The sequence below is a fragment of the Epinephelus moara genome, chromosome 22 (genome assembly GCF_006386435.1).
Source record: "Epinephelus moara isolate mb chromosome 22, YSFRI_EMoa_1.0, whole genome shotgun sequence".
Lineage (NCBI taxonomy): Eukaryota > Metazoa > Chordata > Actinopteri > Perciformes > Serranidae > Epinephelus > Epinephelus moara.
In genome coordinates, this window is record NC_065527.1 from 36,657,924 (window position 1) to 36,673,760 (window position 15,837).

A 15,837-nucleotide genomic window follows, 5' to 3' on the forward strand; every position below is an offset into this window, starting at 1 on the left:
ATGTTTTAACAGGAGCTGGGGGGCAAACACTTTTTCACACAGGGCCATATAGCTTTGGATTTTTTTCTTCCTCATTAATAAAACCCTTCATTTAAAAACTGCATTTTGTGTTTACTTGTGTTATCTTTGACTAATGTTTAAATTTGTTTGATGATCTGAAACATTTAAGTGTGGAAAACATGCAAAAAAGTAAGAAATCAGGAAGGGGGCAAACACTTTTTCACACCACTGTAAATACATTATTTTGTCTACTACTACATTAAATGATTCCACCATTGTCTTTTATATGATATACTTTACACCTGAAGATCATTAGAAGACATAGACGCCAATCAGATTTTCAGCCATGCTTAAATTTAAAAATGTCAGCATGTGTGGAGGAGAGGAGTTCAAACTGTATTCATTTTCTTAAAATGCACTAACTTACCTGTGTTCTTCATGGTATAATGAAAATAAATCATTAGGTGCATGATTTAAAAAAAACAAATATGAAAATACATAAAATGACAAATTTTCTTTCTGTTTATTCTGCCTTTAATTGAACATCATTAGTCCCCAATGTCACATTCGGTGTATGCCAAGTACCCTCGTTTGTCAGCAATCTCCTCACAAAAGATCCACGTCTTCCATTTTGTAGAACTTGAATTTAAATGGCTCCAGGATTGCGTCTTTCTCCATGTCATCAACCATGGAACTTTCATCTTCAACCCTGAGTCTGCCATACTGCTGTACAGCCTCCGCCAGTTTCTCTTCTCCCACTGTGATCACACTTGGTGACTCCACCTTGTCTGAAAACAAGTGCTGGTTTGTTTCAACCCACTCTGCTGCCTTTTAACATTCATAAATTACCCTGGCCCCAACTTTGTCCTATGGAGAAGACAGAGAGAAAAAAGGTAGTCTTCCTATAGCAAAACTGCTGTACCATAAACTTGCCATAAACTCTATTATTCACGTAAAAATAACAGCACGTAGAAAGTAGCAAAAGGACACTTCAAAAGGAGCTTTTTTGTCAGAATAACCTGAGTATAAAACAGGGAAACATGCCGACACTTCCACTGACAAGCTGTGCAGCGTTCCACTTTATGCCCTGCACTTGTTTGAATAATTGAGTGATGCATCTACATAACACAGAAAAAAGTAATGTTAAGTTCATAGTATATATTTCAATTAGTAAAAGTATAAACCAAGTGAAAGATAGCAAAATATTTCATGTTCATTTAGACAACAAATAACCTGAGCGTCGTAGTCAACCGCTAGCCACTGTTAGCGTAACATATGTAACATTCGGTAATTTACGTGCATAGAGTGGCTGGTAAAACGGCAAACATATGCAACCCGTGCATTCGTTTTTTGGGATATATAAATTGTCATTGTCACTTACTGTCACAGTAGTAGTCAACTGGCAAAAGTCGGACACGGCGGCAGTCAAATAGCAAAAGTCCTTCACTTGTAAGCAACTGACGAAAATGCCGGAGTCCTTTTGGAGACGCACAAAAAGTTTGTTATTTCCAGGCCTGACGCTGGAGGCGGAGGAGCCTGCACCGGAAGCGGCCTCATGCTGGAGGTCTGCAGCCAGACTCTCTTGGAAGGTCGCGGCAGCTTGAGCCTGTCAGCCTGTGCTCAGGGTGACGTACACTTTGAGTTACAGTCACAAATCTTCTCACGCATTTGCAGATCTCACATGGCAGAAGAGTAGCAAAAATCACGTGTACAAAGAGAGCCAATTGAGAGGCCCGACTGAGGTAAAGCTGAAGACATAGGTATTTACAAATCTGTCTACATATTTACTAGGGCCGTAACGGTACATGTATTTGTGTCGAACCGTTCGGTACGCGACTTTCGGTTCGGCACGACCCTGTACCGAATTATTGGGCGCAGGATATTATTTTATTTTATTGTTTTATTTTAATTCCGTTTTTGCGAGCCAAACCATTTAAAATATCTAGTTCCCCAACGGACATAATTGAGTGACGGACCGAGTCCCGTAAATCTCCGCTTTCACTTTGTGCAGCGCATTCTCGCATTTTGACAACATGGCAAGTGAGCCTGACGAACCTGAAGACCCACCCGCAAACCTTAAGTCCTCCGTTTGGGAACACTTTGGTTTCAGGGTAAAATACGAAGATGGAAATAAACAAGTGGACAAGACAAAAGCAGTGTGCCGACACTGCAGAACAGCGGTCGGGTATGTACTTGGAAACACGTCTAACATGCTAACGCATCTAAAGCGACACCACCCGAGTTTGAACGTTAACTGGCACGACTAGAAAAAGCAATCTGGTGCAAACTATGATATCGTCGTCATTTAAAAAAAAAGAGCGTTTCCCTGACCATCACGCTAAAGAAATAACCAACGAGTTGAGTAAAATTGCTTAAGCTGCACTTTAGATATAAGCATGTTTTGTTTACTGCACTTTAACAAAGTGGGAAAGCTAAGTAAGTTCCTAGTAAAACTGAATCTGAGCAGGCTTTAAAGCTGACCAGCTGCACTATACTTTTTATTTTAATTGAGTAAAACTGTTAAAGCAGAAATGTATATTTATATTTTTCATTCAAAAAATGTGTTAAAAAAACAGCAGGATTTTATTTTTCACTTTTATATTTCTATTTTCATTCAAACAACATGAAAAAGCAGGATTATATATATATTTGTTTCATTCAAAAATTGTGTAAAAAGAGTTAACTGCTGAGAGTTAACTGCTGTGGTGGTATGTTTTAATAAGGTTACCAATAAGTAAAAGATATTTAATATTTGCCTATTTTTTTCATTACTGTACCGAAAGAAAACGACCCGTGACTTGTGTACCGAGGTACGTACCGAACTGTGATTTTTGTGTACCGTTACACCCCTAATATTTACGGATCTCTGTACGCATTTGCAGATCTGTGTACAGATTTACAGATCTCTGTACGCATTTGCAGATCTGTGTACAGATTTACAGATCGTTGTACAGATTTACAGATTGTACGCATTTACAGATCGTTGTACAGATTTACAGATTGCAATACACTTGCAAATCTGAATACAGATTTGTAGATTTTTTTTTACACATTTACATATCTGATTACGCACACAGATTCTAAATACACATTTGCAGATTTTTGTACACATTCACAAACTTTATTACGCTTTTACAAATTATTTTACACATGTACAAATCTGATTACGCACACACATTGAGATAAGCAGCTATTTTGCACCATAATGGCCCCATAAAGGACCTCCTCAAAGGCCCCTCAAACCCAACAATAATTTATGGATCCGTCTTGAAGACGGTCCCTCATGTACACTTTAAATCACTTTTCCTACTCTTGAATTCCCTGAAGGACCCCTTCAGAAACCCTTTCTTCAACAACTACCTTGGACTAATCTCTAGAACATTCCCAAGGATTCGTCAAATAACTATTGGGACACCATCAATGACAATGAAATGGTCAAAACAATTCCTGTAACATCTTCAAGGACTCCTGTAACCCCTTCTAAAATGTGTGAAACCCCACCACTGACTCATGTAAAACCATCTCAAGGACTCTTGGGCCTCCTCAACGACACCAAGGGAACCCCTCAGGGATTCCTGAAATAGTTGAAACCTGTGAAGGATCACAAGTCAAAAGCTCCTGGAAACTCATTAAGAACCTTTGAAACTGCACCTAGGATTATTCAAACCCTTGTGGCGACCCCAGGACACCCATGCGAACTCCAGGAACTACAGAGCTGATAATATGAACACCTTCATATAGTCAGCCATCTTAAGGACTGATCTACATGTCAGTTGAAACTGACCTTTTATCTCTTCAGAAGTGCACCGCAGTATTTCAACAGAAAAGCAGTGTGGCATTGGATGCTGTTTGTCTCAGGGAGAGAAGAAAAACTTTTTTTTTTTTCTTTTGATTTATCTGCCAAAAATGAAAATTGGAATGAAAAGAGAAAAAAAAACATTAACCAGCAGGGCTTTATACTTATGACAGCAGGATGTAAAATATGCTGCTCATTGTAATAAACTGGATATGGAGAAAAATACTTCTTTTGTTAAGTTTGTTTGAGTTAAGAACTTTATCAAGGACCTCTGGATCTACTTTTTCAAGCAACCCCAGGACACCCATATGGATCCCTGGAAACCCCTCAAAAACTTATGAACCCACCCAATGACTTAAAGAAGAAATTTTGTAACAGCCTCAAAGACTTAAAACACAAAGAGGATTTCTAGAATGCCCCAAGGGACACCTGAAATAACATAAAAGACTTCACTTGTCCTTAATGACTTCTGAAACACTTCCTTGACAGCAGGGATCTCTCTTGAGAACCCAAGGATCCCCATAAATAACTTTTAGGATGCTTTCAGACCTAGAGTTGTCTTGCTTTGGTCTGAATCAGGGACTAATTTTGTTACAAAGTTGCATAATTGCCTAGAGTTGGTTCGTGTTCTCATGGCCGCATTTACAAGCGGACCAGATCAAATGCCTTTGCGAGAAAGCTGCTCTTGATTGGTCAGAATTTCCATGTGGAAAAAATCCAGGAAGTAAACAAAACGTCGGAGAAGAGTTCACTTGCTTGATAAATGCGACACTTTCTGATGTCACAATGGAGGGACAACTACACAGGTTGATTTTAGTGCTGGTCATCATGCACTATATTGCTTGCATTGTTTGTATCAGGCAAACCATATAGTTTGAAGACGATGCACAGCTCCAACTATAAAACACTTATTGATGCATTGGATGTGCCGAATGTGCATATTAAGGCAGTGCAGGAGGAGGCGCACATTGATAACCCTCCGGGACTGTAACATGCTCATGTGTAACCCAAGCAATGCATAATGCGACTGCAGTTGGTTCAGATCGAGGTCGGAACACGTTCTTACCACAAATGAACCGCACCAGAGTTCATTTGTAACTAGACTGAGACCACCTCTTCAAGAAGAGGTGTTTCTCAATATGCGTTCTTGTGTTCTTGTGTCCCTGTGAAACGTCATCAGCCGCAGCCCAAGTACTGTCCCAATACACAAGTTGGCATTTCGCCAAGAATGGTCAAGAGCCCGGAAGTTTTCTTGACACGCCCCTTTTTACCGAGGATGCATCAGTTGGTAACTTGTACGTTCTTGTCAACACAAATGTCCCGGCATGCATTTCGTCAGTCAAGAGAGCCCCGGGAAGCTTTGAAAAGGAGGACAAAAGCTGTAAGTTTTTTACAAATTTCGTATGCTATTTTATCACAAAATTCACTTCTGATGATTTTTTATGCGTAAAATGAACTGTGTAGACTTCAAATACAGGCAGTTTTACAAAAATTGACGGCGAATTTAATAATTGCTCTAACATTGTCGGAGTTGAGAAGCTCCATAAACTGGCTCGCCTCCAGGCAGCGCCTGCGGGGTTAGCTGGTTAGCTAGACGGCTTGCTCCGGTCTGCTTACCGACCCCTCTTGTTTTCCCACTGTCCCACAGTTATGTGACAATTGCAGAGGAGAGTCAGACCCACAACTGTAAGATATGTTTTACTAATATTCGTACCACTGTTACTGTGTCATTACATTAATTTCTGAAAAAATGTAACGTTAAGTAACGTTACTTTAATGGGTTGTAGCCTGTCACGTTAGCCTAGCGTTATAGTAAACGATCTCTGTTATTCTGTCATTATATTCTGTGTGATGTTAACGTTACCATTGTAACTTAAATCAAGGGACAACAGAGCAAACCAGTGCCCTAATTGAGTGGCGAGCCGCCAGCGAGGTCCTGTTTACAGGGAAGAGAAATTCCTCAAAAAATGGATGGGAGTGAGTTAGGTCTGTACCCAAATATTCGGATATTCGAATATTCGTTTCTATGGGTAGGTATTCGTTATGAAAATTGGTATTCGATTTTCGTTTTTTGTTTTTTTTTTGTGCTAAATGTAGTCTTTTGTTGTTGGTAAATGTAGGTTATCAATAAAAATCAAAACTTTTAAATTGCATTGTTAAAAATGTGAAAATATAGTATAGCCTACCAGCTGAGCTTGTGTGCACGGCACGCTTGAGCGCATCCATCTCACTCATAGCAGTGAAAGGCCCTGCTTCACTTAAGTAGTATGCCTAAGACTTCGCATGTCTGGGAATACTTCATATTAACCGAAGAAAAGACAAAGGCAGTGTACAAAATATGCAACAAGAAACTGGCATACCATGGTGGCACAACAAGCCTCAAAAGTCACCTGGATGCTGTAAGTAAAAAACCGAGACCGCTATGCTGAGTTATGCTCTGTCCAGTCACCATTTTGTTGTCTCTATCCCCCGTGTGCACTTAACTTTGCTTGAAAAATGGTTGCAACTAAAATAGTTACAGTAAAACATTAGGAGTAACATAATGTAGGGACATCTGGAGCTGAGGCAATTATTGGCTTAAAAGACGTCGAGTAACTTTTATTAGCTTATAGCCGTAGCCTAATAATAGTTTCCAATGTCTGTATAGGTGCACCCCCAGGCATCACAGCCATCTTCATCAACAACCACCACCAAGAAAACTGTACAGACGGTCCTACAGTTCCCAAAACCAATAAAAGAAAGAAAGAGATAACTGATGCCATTGTGGAGTTCATAGCTATTGATATGAGGCCTGTTAACATGGTTGAAGGCGAAGGCTTCAGGAAATTAATGAAAGTGATGGAGCCCGACTACACTGTACCCAAGCGCTCTAGTTTTACGCACAGCCTGTCGCTGAAATACAGTGATCTGAGGGACCAAATTGCAAGTCTTGTTGAAAACGCAACTGCGGTTTGTTTTACAACGGACATCTGGACCTCAGTGAGTATGGAAGCATACATGGCTGTCACCTGTCACTTTATTGACGATGAGTGAAAAATGTGCGCTTTTGTATTGGAGACGAAACTAATGGAAGTGAGCCATACCGCAGTGAACATTGCACAACAGCTCGGAGAGGCTGCGGACGCATATGACATTCCAAGTTACAAGAGAGTAGCCGTTGTTCACGACAATGCCAGCAATATGAAGTTGTGCACGGAGACGCTGAAGAACAAACCGGAGAAATAGGGCATCGTTCAAGGGTGTCCTGTTCAGGACACACGCTACAGCTGTGCATAAATACAGCTCTAAAACAGGACAACATACGTCGCACAGTTTCAGCTGCCAGGAATCTCGTGGGACACTTCAAAAAAAGTGCCAAGGCCACAGCTGCCCTGAAGGAAAAACAGCAGCTGCAGAGTGTTGTAGAGCACAAGCTCATACAGGACGTCGCTACTCGCTGGAACTCGACGTGTGAAATGCTTGGGCGACTGGTGGAGCAACGATGGCCAGTGACAGCTGTTTTGTCAGATCCCAGCATCACAAAGAAAGGAGATCGCACCCTGGACCTGACAGCAGACCAGTGGAAACTAGCAGAGGAGATGACAGAGTTGCTAGGACCCCTGATCACGCTCACAGAGCTGCTATCAAGTGAGGAGAATGTGTTGTTGTCTGCTACAGTGCCAATGCTCTTCAACTTGAAGAAGCGCCACCTGTCACCGGAGGAGGATGACAGCCCTGCCATCAGAGAACTGAAGAAGACCCTCGTCACGGAGATCGACAGCAGATGGCAACTGTCAAGTTTGGAGGACAGCAGCATCTACCTCCTTTCTTCAGCACTGGACCCGCGATTCAAGCAATTGAAATTCCTCCAGAACGACAAGAAGGACTCCGTCTACATTGAGGTTAGACTAACATAACATTTTATATTTAAATTAATAATTTAAAATTATTATATTAGTATTAGGCCACACTGGAAATAAGCCCTTGGGAATTCTTGTGTTTCTTTCATTTTGATTCTTTTTTATGCTTAGGCTCTAGGCTACTTATAGGCCTACACAAACAAAAAGGCTGGGCATCAAATAAAATGCTATTTTTGATCATTTTAAGGTTGTCAGCCTGGCTGAACATCTGCACCAGCGAAAGGCCGTTGACGCGGTGGAAGAGCTGACAGCGAGCCACGGTGAAGAGACGCCACCATTGGAAAAAAAGGAAAGAGAAAGATATTTCAATGCTGATGGAATCTGACTACAGTGACGAGGGAGAAGAGCGGGACAGTGACAGCGCAAAGAAAGAGATGGAGCAATATTTGAAAGACTGCAGTAAAGTCCCATCTGGCCCGCTTGCATGGTGGAAGCAAAATGCCGACAGCTATCCTAAACTGGCATTTGCCGCCAAACACTGCCTTTGCGTTCCGGCAACTTCAACTCCCTCAGAGCGCATCTTCTCAAAGGCTGGCTACATCGTGAACAAGACCAGAAGTTGCCTTTTACCTGAAAATGTGGATAAACTAATCTTCCTCGTGCACAACATGAAGAGAGTGTAGGCTTGCTAAGGCTTGAAGCTTTCAATTAGAAATTGTCAATGTGTGCTGTGCTGCTGTAGCCTAGGGTCCTACTGTGCTAATTGTGCAATTTAGTTTAATTTAATCTTCTGATTATGACATTTCGTCATTTTAAATTGGTCTTTTGTTTGCTGTGGGAGCCTATATGTTATATTTGTTAGCCTACATGTCGTTACACATTTAGCCTATTCATTGTAAATTGTTCGTTTTTGAAATGTGTGCTGCATTGCTTAGCTGTAATATTTTTCGTTTTTTGTTCAGGCTATTTAAATTTATTTATTATTTAGGCTACTGTGTTATGAAGGACTGGTGTATTTAGATTATGATTTATTGTGTAATATAGGCCTATTGTTGAATTGATGTTTTTTTATGTTTGAGAGATTTGGAAGTTTAATAAACGTCATCAAAGAGATCATCTTTGCATTTCACTGACCGATGCGCCGAAGTCACACACCTCTCAATTAGGCTAAATCCACATTGCATACATAATCCTCATTGCAACTGGGTTGAGGCTGTGGATCAGTGCCAAGTTTTACCACTTTATCACTATTCCCTCTAACTTGTAGCTGTTTTTTCGTTATCTTTTGAATTTTATATGAATTATGGAACCGTTTTTGTCAGTTTGTTTCCCCCGTTTTGTACAATAAATTATTGTTTAAAGTTTCAACAAGTTTCTTTTGGAGTGCTTGACACACATAGACGTCGGAACTAGGGGTGCGGGGGTCCGCACTCACACAATTCTGAATTTCGTTGTACTACAAAAGCTTGAAATTAACGTTCAACTCATTGTTTTTTATTGAAAATATGTCACTGTCTTTATTTATTATGTATTAATTTCTCTAGCAGCAAACACATTTAAAGGAGACGCTTGTCAAGTCTTTTTACGCGCGCTGTCCGTGGTGCTGAAATCCCCGCTCCTGCTGACAGCAGACCGGGGGAGAAAAAAAAGACATTTCTTTGCTCTGTGCTTTCAGAAAATAGTCCCACTGTGTTTGCAGGGCATATCAGGCTGTGTGATTATGCGCAAAGTTTGGTTTAACGCATTGGAGCAATTTCATACAATTTCGGACATTTAACGTGATAAACTAATTTCAATTCAACATGGTCATTTGCTTAGAGGATTCAGCTGAAGCATAATGAGTGTTATATGTCATTAAGATGAAGTATTTGCTTGTTTTGTGGTTAATTATGCACATGATCCGTTTGACCCCATCATGCGGTCCGTTCGTCCCTGCTGCTCACTATAAAATGTGTTTACTATAAATAAATGCATCTCTGTGCAGAGAGGGAAATATTAAAAAGTGATCCGTTCATCCCGGCTTGGGCCCGCGGGCCGGGTCGGGCCGGGCCGGGCTCGGGCAGAGAATCTAAGCTCTAGCGGCTAAGCCTTGAGCTGGACATACTGAGGGATGTGTGTAGGGGACGAGAAGTTACCACCATCCAGGATGTTGTGTCCATCCTGCAAACCTTGCAGCCCCAAACCCGCTCCATGCTGTCGGAGGTGGAGAAGCTCATTAAACTCTGTCTGGCCCTGCCCATATCTGTCGCGGCATCCGAGCGCTCTTTCTCAGCCTTGCCCATGCAGGCTGAAAACCTGGCTGCGCAACAGTGGCGGAGCCAGAACGTAGCTAATGGGGTGGGCCTACAAAAATTTGGATGGGCCTGATTATTTTTAAAGCTGAGATGTCTGAGGATTTAGAACATACTAAAACATGACTAAAACTGTGTGCCCGCACAAAGCCAGAAATATGCATACACATTATTTTCGGCATATTTGTAAAGCCGTGTGACGCTTGATTCTGTTTTATAACTCTCAGTTAATGTACATATTTGGACATATTGACATATTTGATGAAGCCTTATTGTTTTGCTGCTATTAAACAATGACAGACATGTTTTCTCCGTTTACTTAATAGCATAAATATTCACACTACTGCGCACAGGGAGACAGAGACCTGCTCTGCTCCAGACACACTCAGCACCTTGGACAGCACGGCGCACCTGACTGTTACGCTACAGTTACTAGCCTATAAGGTTAATTCATAAAGTTGGTTTTGGATACAGCACAGATATTGAAATGTCAGACCAATGGAGCATGTTCAGAGCCTCCTCACAGGCTCACACAAACGCAATCATAACATACCACGGCGGGCCAGAATAAAAAAAAAATAGTCTTACCTGCAGTTGCTACACAAGGCGGAGTCTTCTGGGCTTGGAGTTAAAAGCGTTGATTATGTCATCATAATCCGAACTGTCAATCATCTCTCTTTCAAATGACAGGAGTGTCAGGTTGTTGAGGCGTCCAGTCAGCATGGATGATCTCAGGCGCACCTGGATCCTGTTGGTAGTGGAGAAAAGTCTCTCGACGCTGCAGGAGGTCAAAGGGAGCGTTACGATGGCCCTCAACAGACTGTGCATATTAGGAAAAATGTCCGACGGGCAGCTGTCCAATATTTCCATCAGTGTGGGGAAGTTGTTCTGATCCATTTTCCGTCTGATGTGCTGAGTGAACACAGAATGTTCAGCATCAGCTATTTCAATCCCATACAAGTCACACGGAGCTTTTAAAATGTCTTTGTCTCCAAAAGTGGCAGATCCAGGTGCAAAAGAGGCCGATGCTCTCATGATTCCATATGTGTCCTCTTTAAATCGGCTGTTTAACTCCGATACCTGCCTGTCCAGAACACTGTTCCACAAAGCCTTTAAATCAGCATCACTCGTGATGGCCGATGTTTTCCCCAGTGTCATGGTGACAACAGATGTGCAAAACTTTGAAGGCAGCTTGCGCACACGAGAAGCAGCCACATCCCAGTTAGCTATCTAGTGCTTTTCCATCAATTCTTCTGACAGTCTGAGCACTTTTTCAAAGTCACCATCTGAATCATCCCGGAAAGTCGCACATGTAGCTTTCAGCGTTTCTATGAGGGATATGCAGTCTGTGACGCATAATGTTGAGCTCTGCAGCCCCTTTGTGGCAAAATCACTGTTTTCAAAAAGTTTGCAAAATGTCACAAGTGTGAAAATGAACTTTTTCGTTTGCATCTGTTGCAACAGTTGTTCTGCTTCTGTTTTAGTTTGTCCACTGCCTTCTGCACATTCAGCTAGAGCCTCCAGTAACACATCCAACAATTTCAATATCTTGTGCACCAACCCAGATTTTGAACTCCACCTGGTGTCGCTCGATCTCTCCAGCTCCATGCTCTGACGGTCGGGATGCATCTCCTTTTGGATCTCCATAAATCGAGCGTGCCGCTGGGCCCCAGTGAAGAAGCTGTGTATTTGATTCACAGTGTCAAAAAAGGTGCTAACATGCCCGGATTCTTTGGCTGCACTGCACAACATTAAGTTCAGCTGATGTGAGTTGCAGTGTACATAAATGGCTTTCGGAAAAGTTTCTTTCAGGACAACCTGAACCCCACCCCTGTGTCCCGACATAACAGATGTTCCATCAAAACAGAGCCCGACACAGAGAGAAGCATCCAGACCAAGTGGTTGAAGGACCTCCAGGATCTTTTGTGATATTCCTTGTGCAGACAAATCCGCGGTCTCAACAAAGCCCACTGCCCACTCTTTGATGACTCCTCCATGAATAAATCTCACACAAACAGCAACTAACTCTCGTTTCGCCAAATCTTTATACTCATCTGCAAATATTGCAAAATATTGTCCATGCAGTTCAGCCTTTATCTTATGAAGCAGGATTGATGCTGCAGCTTCAAGCAGCTCATTCTGAACCTGGTGGCTCATCAGTGTGGCATTTCGTGGCAGCTCCTTCAGTCGGTTATCAATTTCTGGTGCATATTTTGACATGAACTTAAAAAGTATCACCGTGCAGCTGGTTCAACACTGTCCCGCGGCTTTGCGGCCCGTGGCTGTTCCTGAATGATGCCAGTTTTGTTTGCGCAATGACATGCGGCTTACTAGACTCATGTTTGTCGCAGGCCTCTCTGAGACGTTTCCAGTTTTTGTAGCCACTTATAAATGTAGTCTCAGTGTGCATCTCCGGAAAATGTCTGCAAGCTTTACAAAACACTGCATCTTGTTCTTTACTGTACTCAATCCACTTGTACTTCCCATACCAGTTGGCATTAAATGACTGCGATTTCCCACCTATGACAGTAGCTGGGAATGCTATTAGCTTGGGTTGAGTGGCTGGTTCCTCCATCGGTGATAAATCCAACGGTGTCTCACTAGATGTGGCCAGCGGCGGTCGGTGGGTCGGAGCCGGAGCTGGAGCCGGGTTAGCACAAATGCTAGCATGACTCTCAGGGGATGGCGACAATGACGTGGTGGCTCTTTCCCCCTCATTCCCCGGGCCAATTAAGTTCTCCTGACGACCATCCTCGTTAAGCACAGCCTGGTCCGAACTTTCTTCTGTCTGTAGACGTGGTTTCTTGAAAAAGTGGCTCAAAGATAACTGTTTAGCCATTGTTAAACGAGTCCAGCTTCCTGCTACAGTGCCTATGACCCTCGGCACCCGCTGTCTGACTGCTTGTGAACTCAAGCGTGTGCATGACATCGTCAATGACGCAACAGAGGAAGTTCTTTTTTTAAAATTTTTATTTAATTTTGAAATTTCTCAATAAAACAGAAATGACAATTAAACATGATAATTCGTTATGAATTGTGATTTATTTTTATTTATTTTTTCAATTTTTTTTTTTTTTTTTTTTTCATGAATCTTACTGGGTGGGCCTGTGCCCACCCAGTAAGATTCATGATCCATAGATCCATAGATCCGCCCCTGCTGCGCAACACCATGATACAGGTGAGACTAACACATTTGGCCATTATGAATGCTCACAGTGACCTCACGGATGAAAGCGTAAGTAATGGCCTAATGATTATAATAATAATGTCAAAATATCATTTACAGACCGATTTAACAGACGATCACCCCCAACCCCACCCCCCCGCGCCGTGAACGAATATTCGGATATTCGTTATAAATTCTGCCGAAGGTCCGAATGTTAAAAAAATGGCATTCGGGACAGCCCTAGAGTGAGTATGCTTTTTATGTGTTTGCATGCAACAGGCGGTGGTCCATTGGTGTGTTTGTATCAGACTTGATAGCCTCTTAGAAGAGTTTGATGCTGCAAAAATAAAGAAAACAAATACAAAGTATAAAGCTAAAGCAAATATTATAAAAGTAAATTGTAACCTGGTGAATAGATAAGTAATTTCACTCTGAGGATCAATAAAGTTATTTTTATTACTATTCTTAAAGTAGGCTGTAGTGTGGTATCAGTGCAAAGTACTTGAGAAGCGCAAAAGAAAAAGTACAGGTGACAGTTATGTAGTTATCAACTTAAACAAAATGACTAATTTGTACTAACAATAATAATAACTTATGTGTACAACTGTCACTCAACTATTCCTTGCATGCATGTATTGCCGAAGTGCAATATTGCCTTCATACGAAATGTCTGCATTATCATACCATAACTACATCATATCGAATAGTTTCTGTCAGCTTGTGTGTTTGTCACTGAAATATCTCTGTTAACTTGTGTGTTTTATTTGTAATAATATCATGTAATATGATGTCTGACTAAGTTGTCATCTTTGTGTGTGTGTGTGTGTGCGTGTGTGTGTGTGTGTGTGTGTGTGTGCGCGTGTGTGTGTGTGCTTTATCCAGAGTCTTCGTGAAAAATTGCAGTTTTGCTGTGACAGCCAAGCAGGCCATGAAAAAATGGAACAACCTGAAGGAGAAATACAAGGTAACCCACCATTGTGTCTACTCTTTAGCAATGAAGCTATATACATATTTGTTAAATGTGGAATTCATCAGCTCAAAAAAGTCAAGCTGAAAACAAATATTGGTATTACACAATATTTGTGGAATCAGTATTTCATTGTGGCAAGACATCTTAAAATAACGGTATTATAACTTGACATTTCAACACTTGATAGTGTTGCAACAAACATATTAGTCAACATTTGTGAAGCCATTCAAACTGGAAACCTTTTGGGACTTCAAGCGTTCATTCATTGATGCTGTCTTTTAGGAGTTTAGGGATCCTCCGACAGGGAAAGGGGGGGAGGCGGGTGGGGTGACTGCTGCACTCCGGGGGCAGCACTCCATAAGCCCGCCCCTGGTAGTGGCATCTAATTTGACCACCACCACAGGTGGTGTTGTCACCTCCCCTTCCTCTGCCCCTCCCAAAGAACGGGCCAACCTGCCGCCAAGAGAGAGGGCCAGGGTCAACCAGGAGCTCCTGGAGTTCGTGAAGGAGCAGGCAGAGAGGGAAGAGGCGAGGGAGAGATCAGCCACTGAAAGGGCTGAAAGATACTTGTCTCTCTTTGAGAAATTTGTAGATAAATTATAAAAAATGTATAGTTGATTAAATTTAATATAACAGTTCCTAATTATTGTTTGTTCCAAATTATTGTTTGATGTATTTGTTTTGGAATAAATATTTGAAATATGGAGTTTCAGTCTGTATGGTAGATGAACAGTTATACATAAAGTGGTAACATGCAGGCATGTGTTATTTAGACTTCACTTTCCTAGCATGTAACAGAGCCAACACACAATAAGGGACATATTTTAGATCTAATTATCTCCAAAGGGCTCAACATTTCTGAGGTCGTGGTGACTGATGTTGACTTTTCTGATCATTACTGTGTTTTCTTTAAAATGGCCATCTCCGCTGACACCAGTAAAATTACAACAGAGGTAATCAGAAAACGCTATATCAATGAAAACACCTGTACACTATTCACCCAGGATTTTATACCCACACCAGCTCTGCCCTCAGTCACTGTCAATGATCTGGTTCATAGTTTCAGCTCTAAAGCTATGAATATTATGGACAATATTGCCCCCATGAAGGTCAAAGTTGTCTCCGGTAAGAAAAAACCACCATGGAGGAACGCCACACGGGTAAAAGCTCAAAAAAGAGAATGTAGAAAAGCAGAACGCAGGTGGCGAAAAACCAAACTCCAAGTTCATTATGACATCTATAAGGAAAGTCTGCACATCTATAGCTTGGAGCTAAAAAGGGCGCGGCAGTCGTTTTTCTCTGAGATTATCAACAAAAATAACAACAATGCACGGACTTTATTTACTGTTGTTGACAGACTGACAAACCCATCAGCGTCAGTCCCTCCTGAACTGCTATCCACCAAGGCATGCAATGACTTTGCTTCTTTTTTCACAGACAAGATTTTAAAGATAAGACAGACAGTCTGTAACTCTAACACAGTGGCTATTTCACCTGTGCCTCATAAGACTACTCCAGTTAATTTGGCACTTTTTCACCCATTAAATTACAGTGATGGGAATAACGGCGTTATAAATAACGGCGTTACTAACGGCACTACTTTTTTCAGTAACGACTAATCAAAAAAGTTACTGTCTACCCCGTTATAACGCCGTTATGGTTACTCACAATAAAATGCGCCGTTACTCGGCTTTACTTCAGTTCACTGAAGCGGCTTTCACTCAGACCAGCACCACACAGCAGACAGACTAAAGTGTTTCTTCTTTGGTGAGGGC

The 15,837-nt window shown here is 41.7% G+C and overlaps 1 protein-coding gene across 4 annotated transcripts in view; it reads left to right on the top strand.

Moving 5' to 3' along the window:
* Nucleotides 1-15,837, top strand: part of LOC126383494 (zinc finger and SCAN domain-containing protein 12-like) — a 70,504-nt gene that overhangs the window by 28,212 nt on the left and 26,455 nt on the right. For 2 of the 4 annotated variants that reach the window (XM_050034020.1, XM_050034021.1), the window contains exon 3: nt 13,975-14,056. The exons of 1 other annotated variant lie outside the window; for it this stretch is intronic. In XM_050034020.1, coding sequence (XP_049889977.1) covers nt 13,975-14,056 — 82 coding nt within the window. Of the gene's footprint in view, nt 1-13,974; nt 14,057-14,344; nt 14,704-15,837 lie in introns of those variants that run through there. One more of the 4 variants, XM_050034022.1, reaches the window with a different exon arrangement.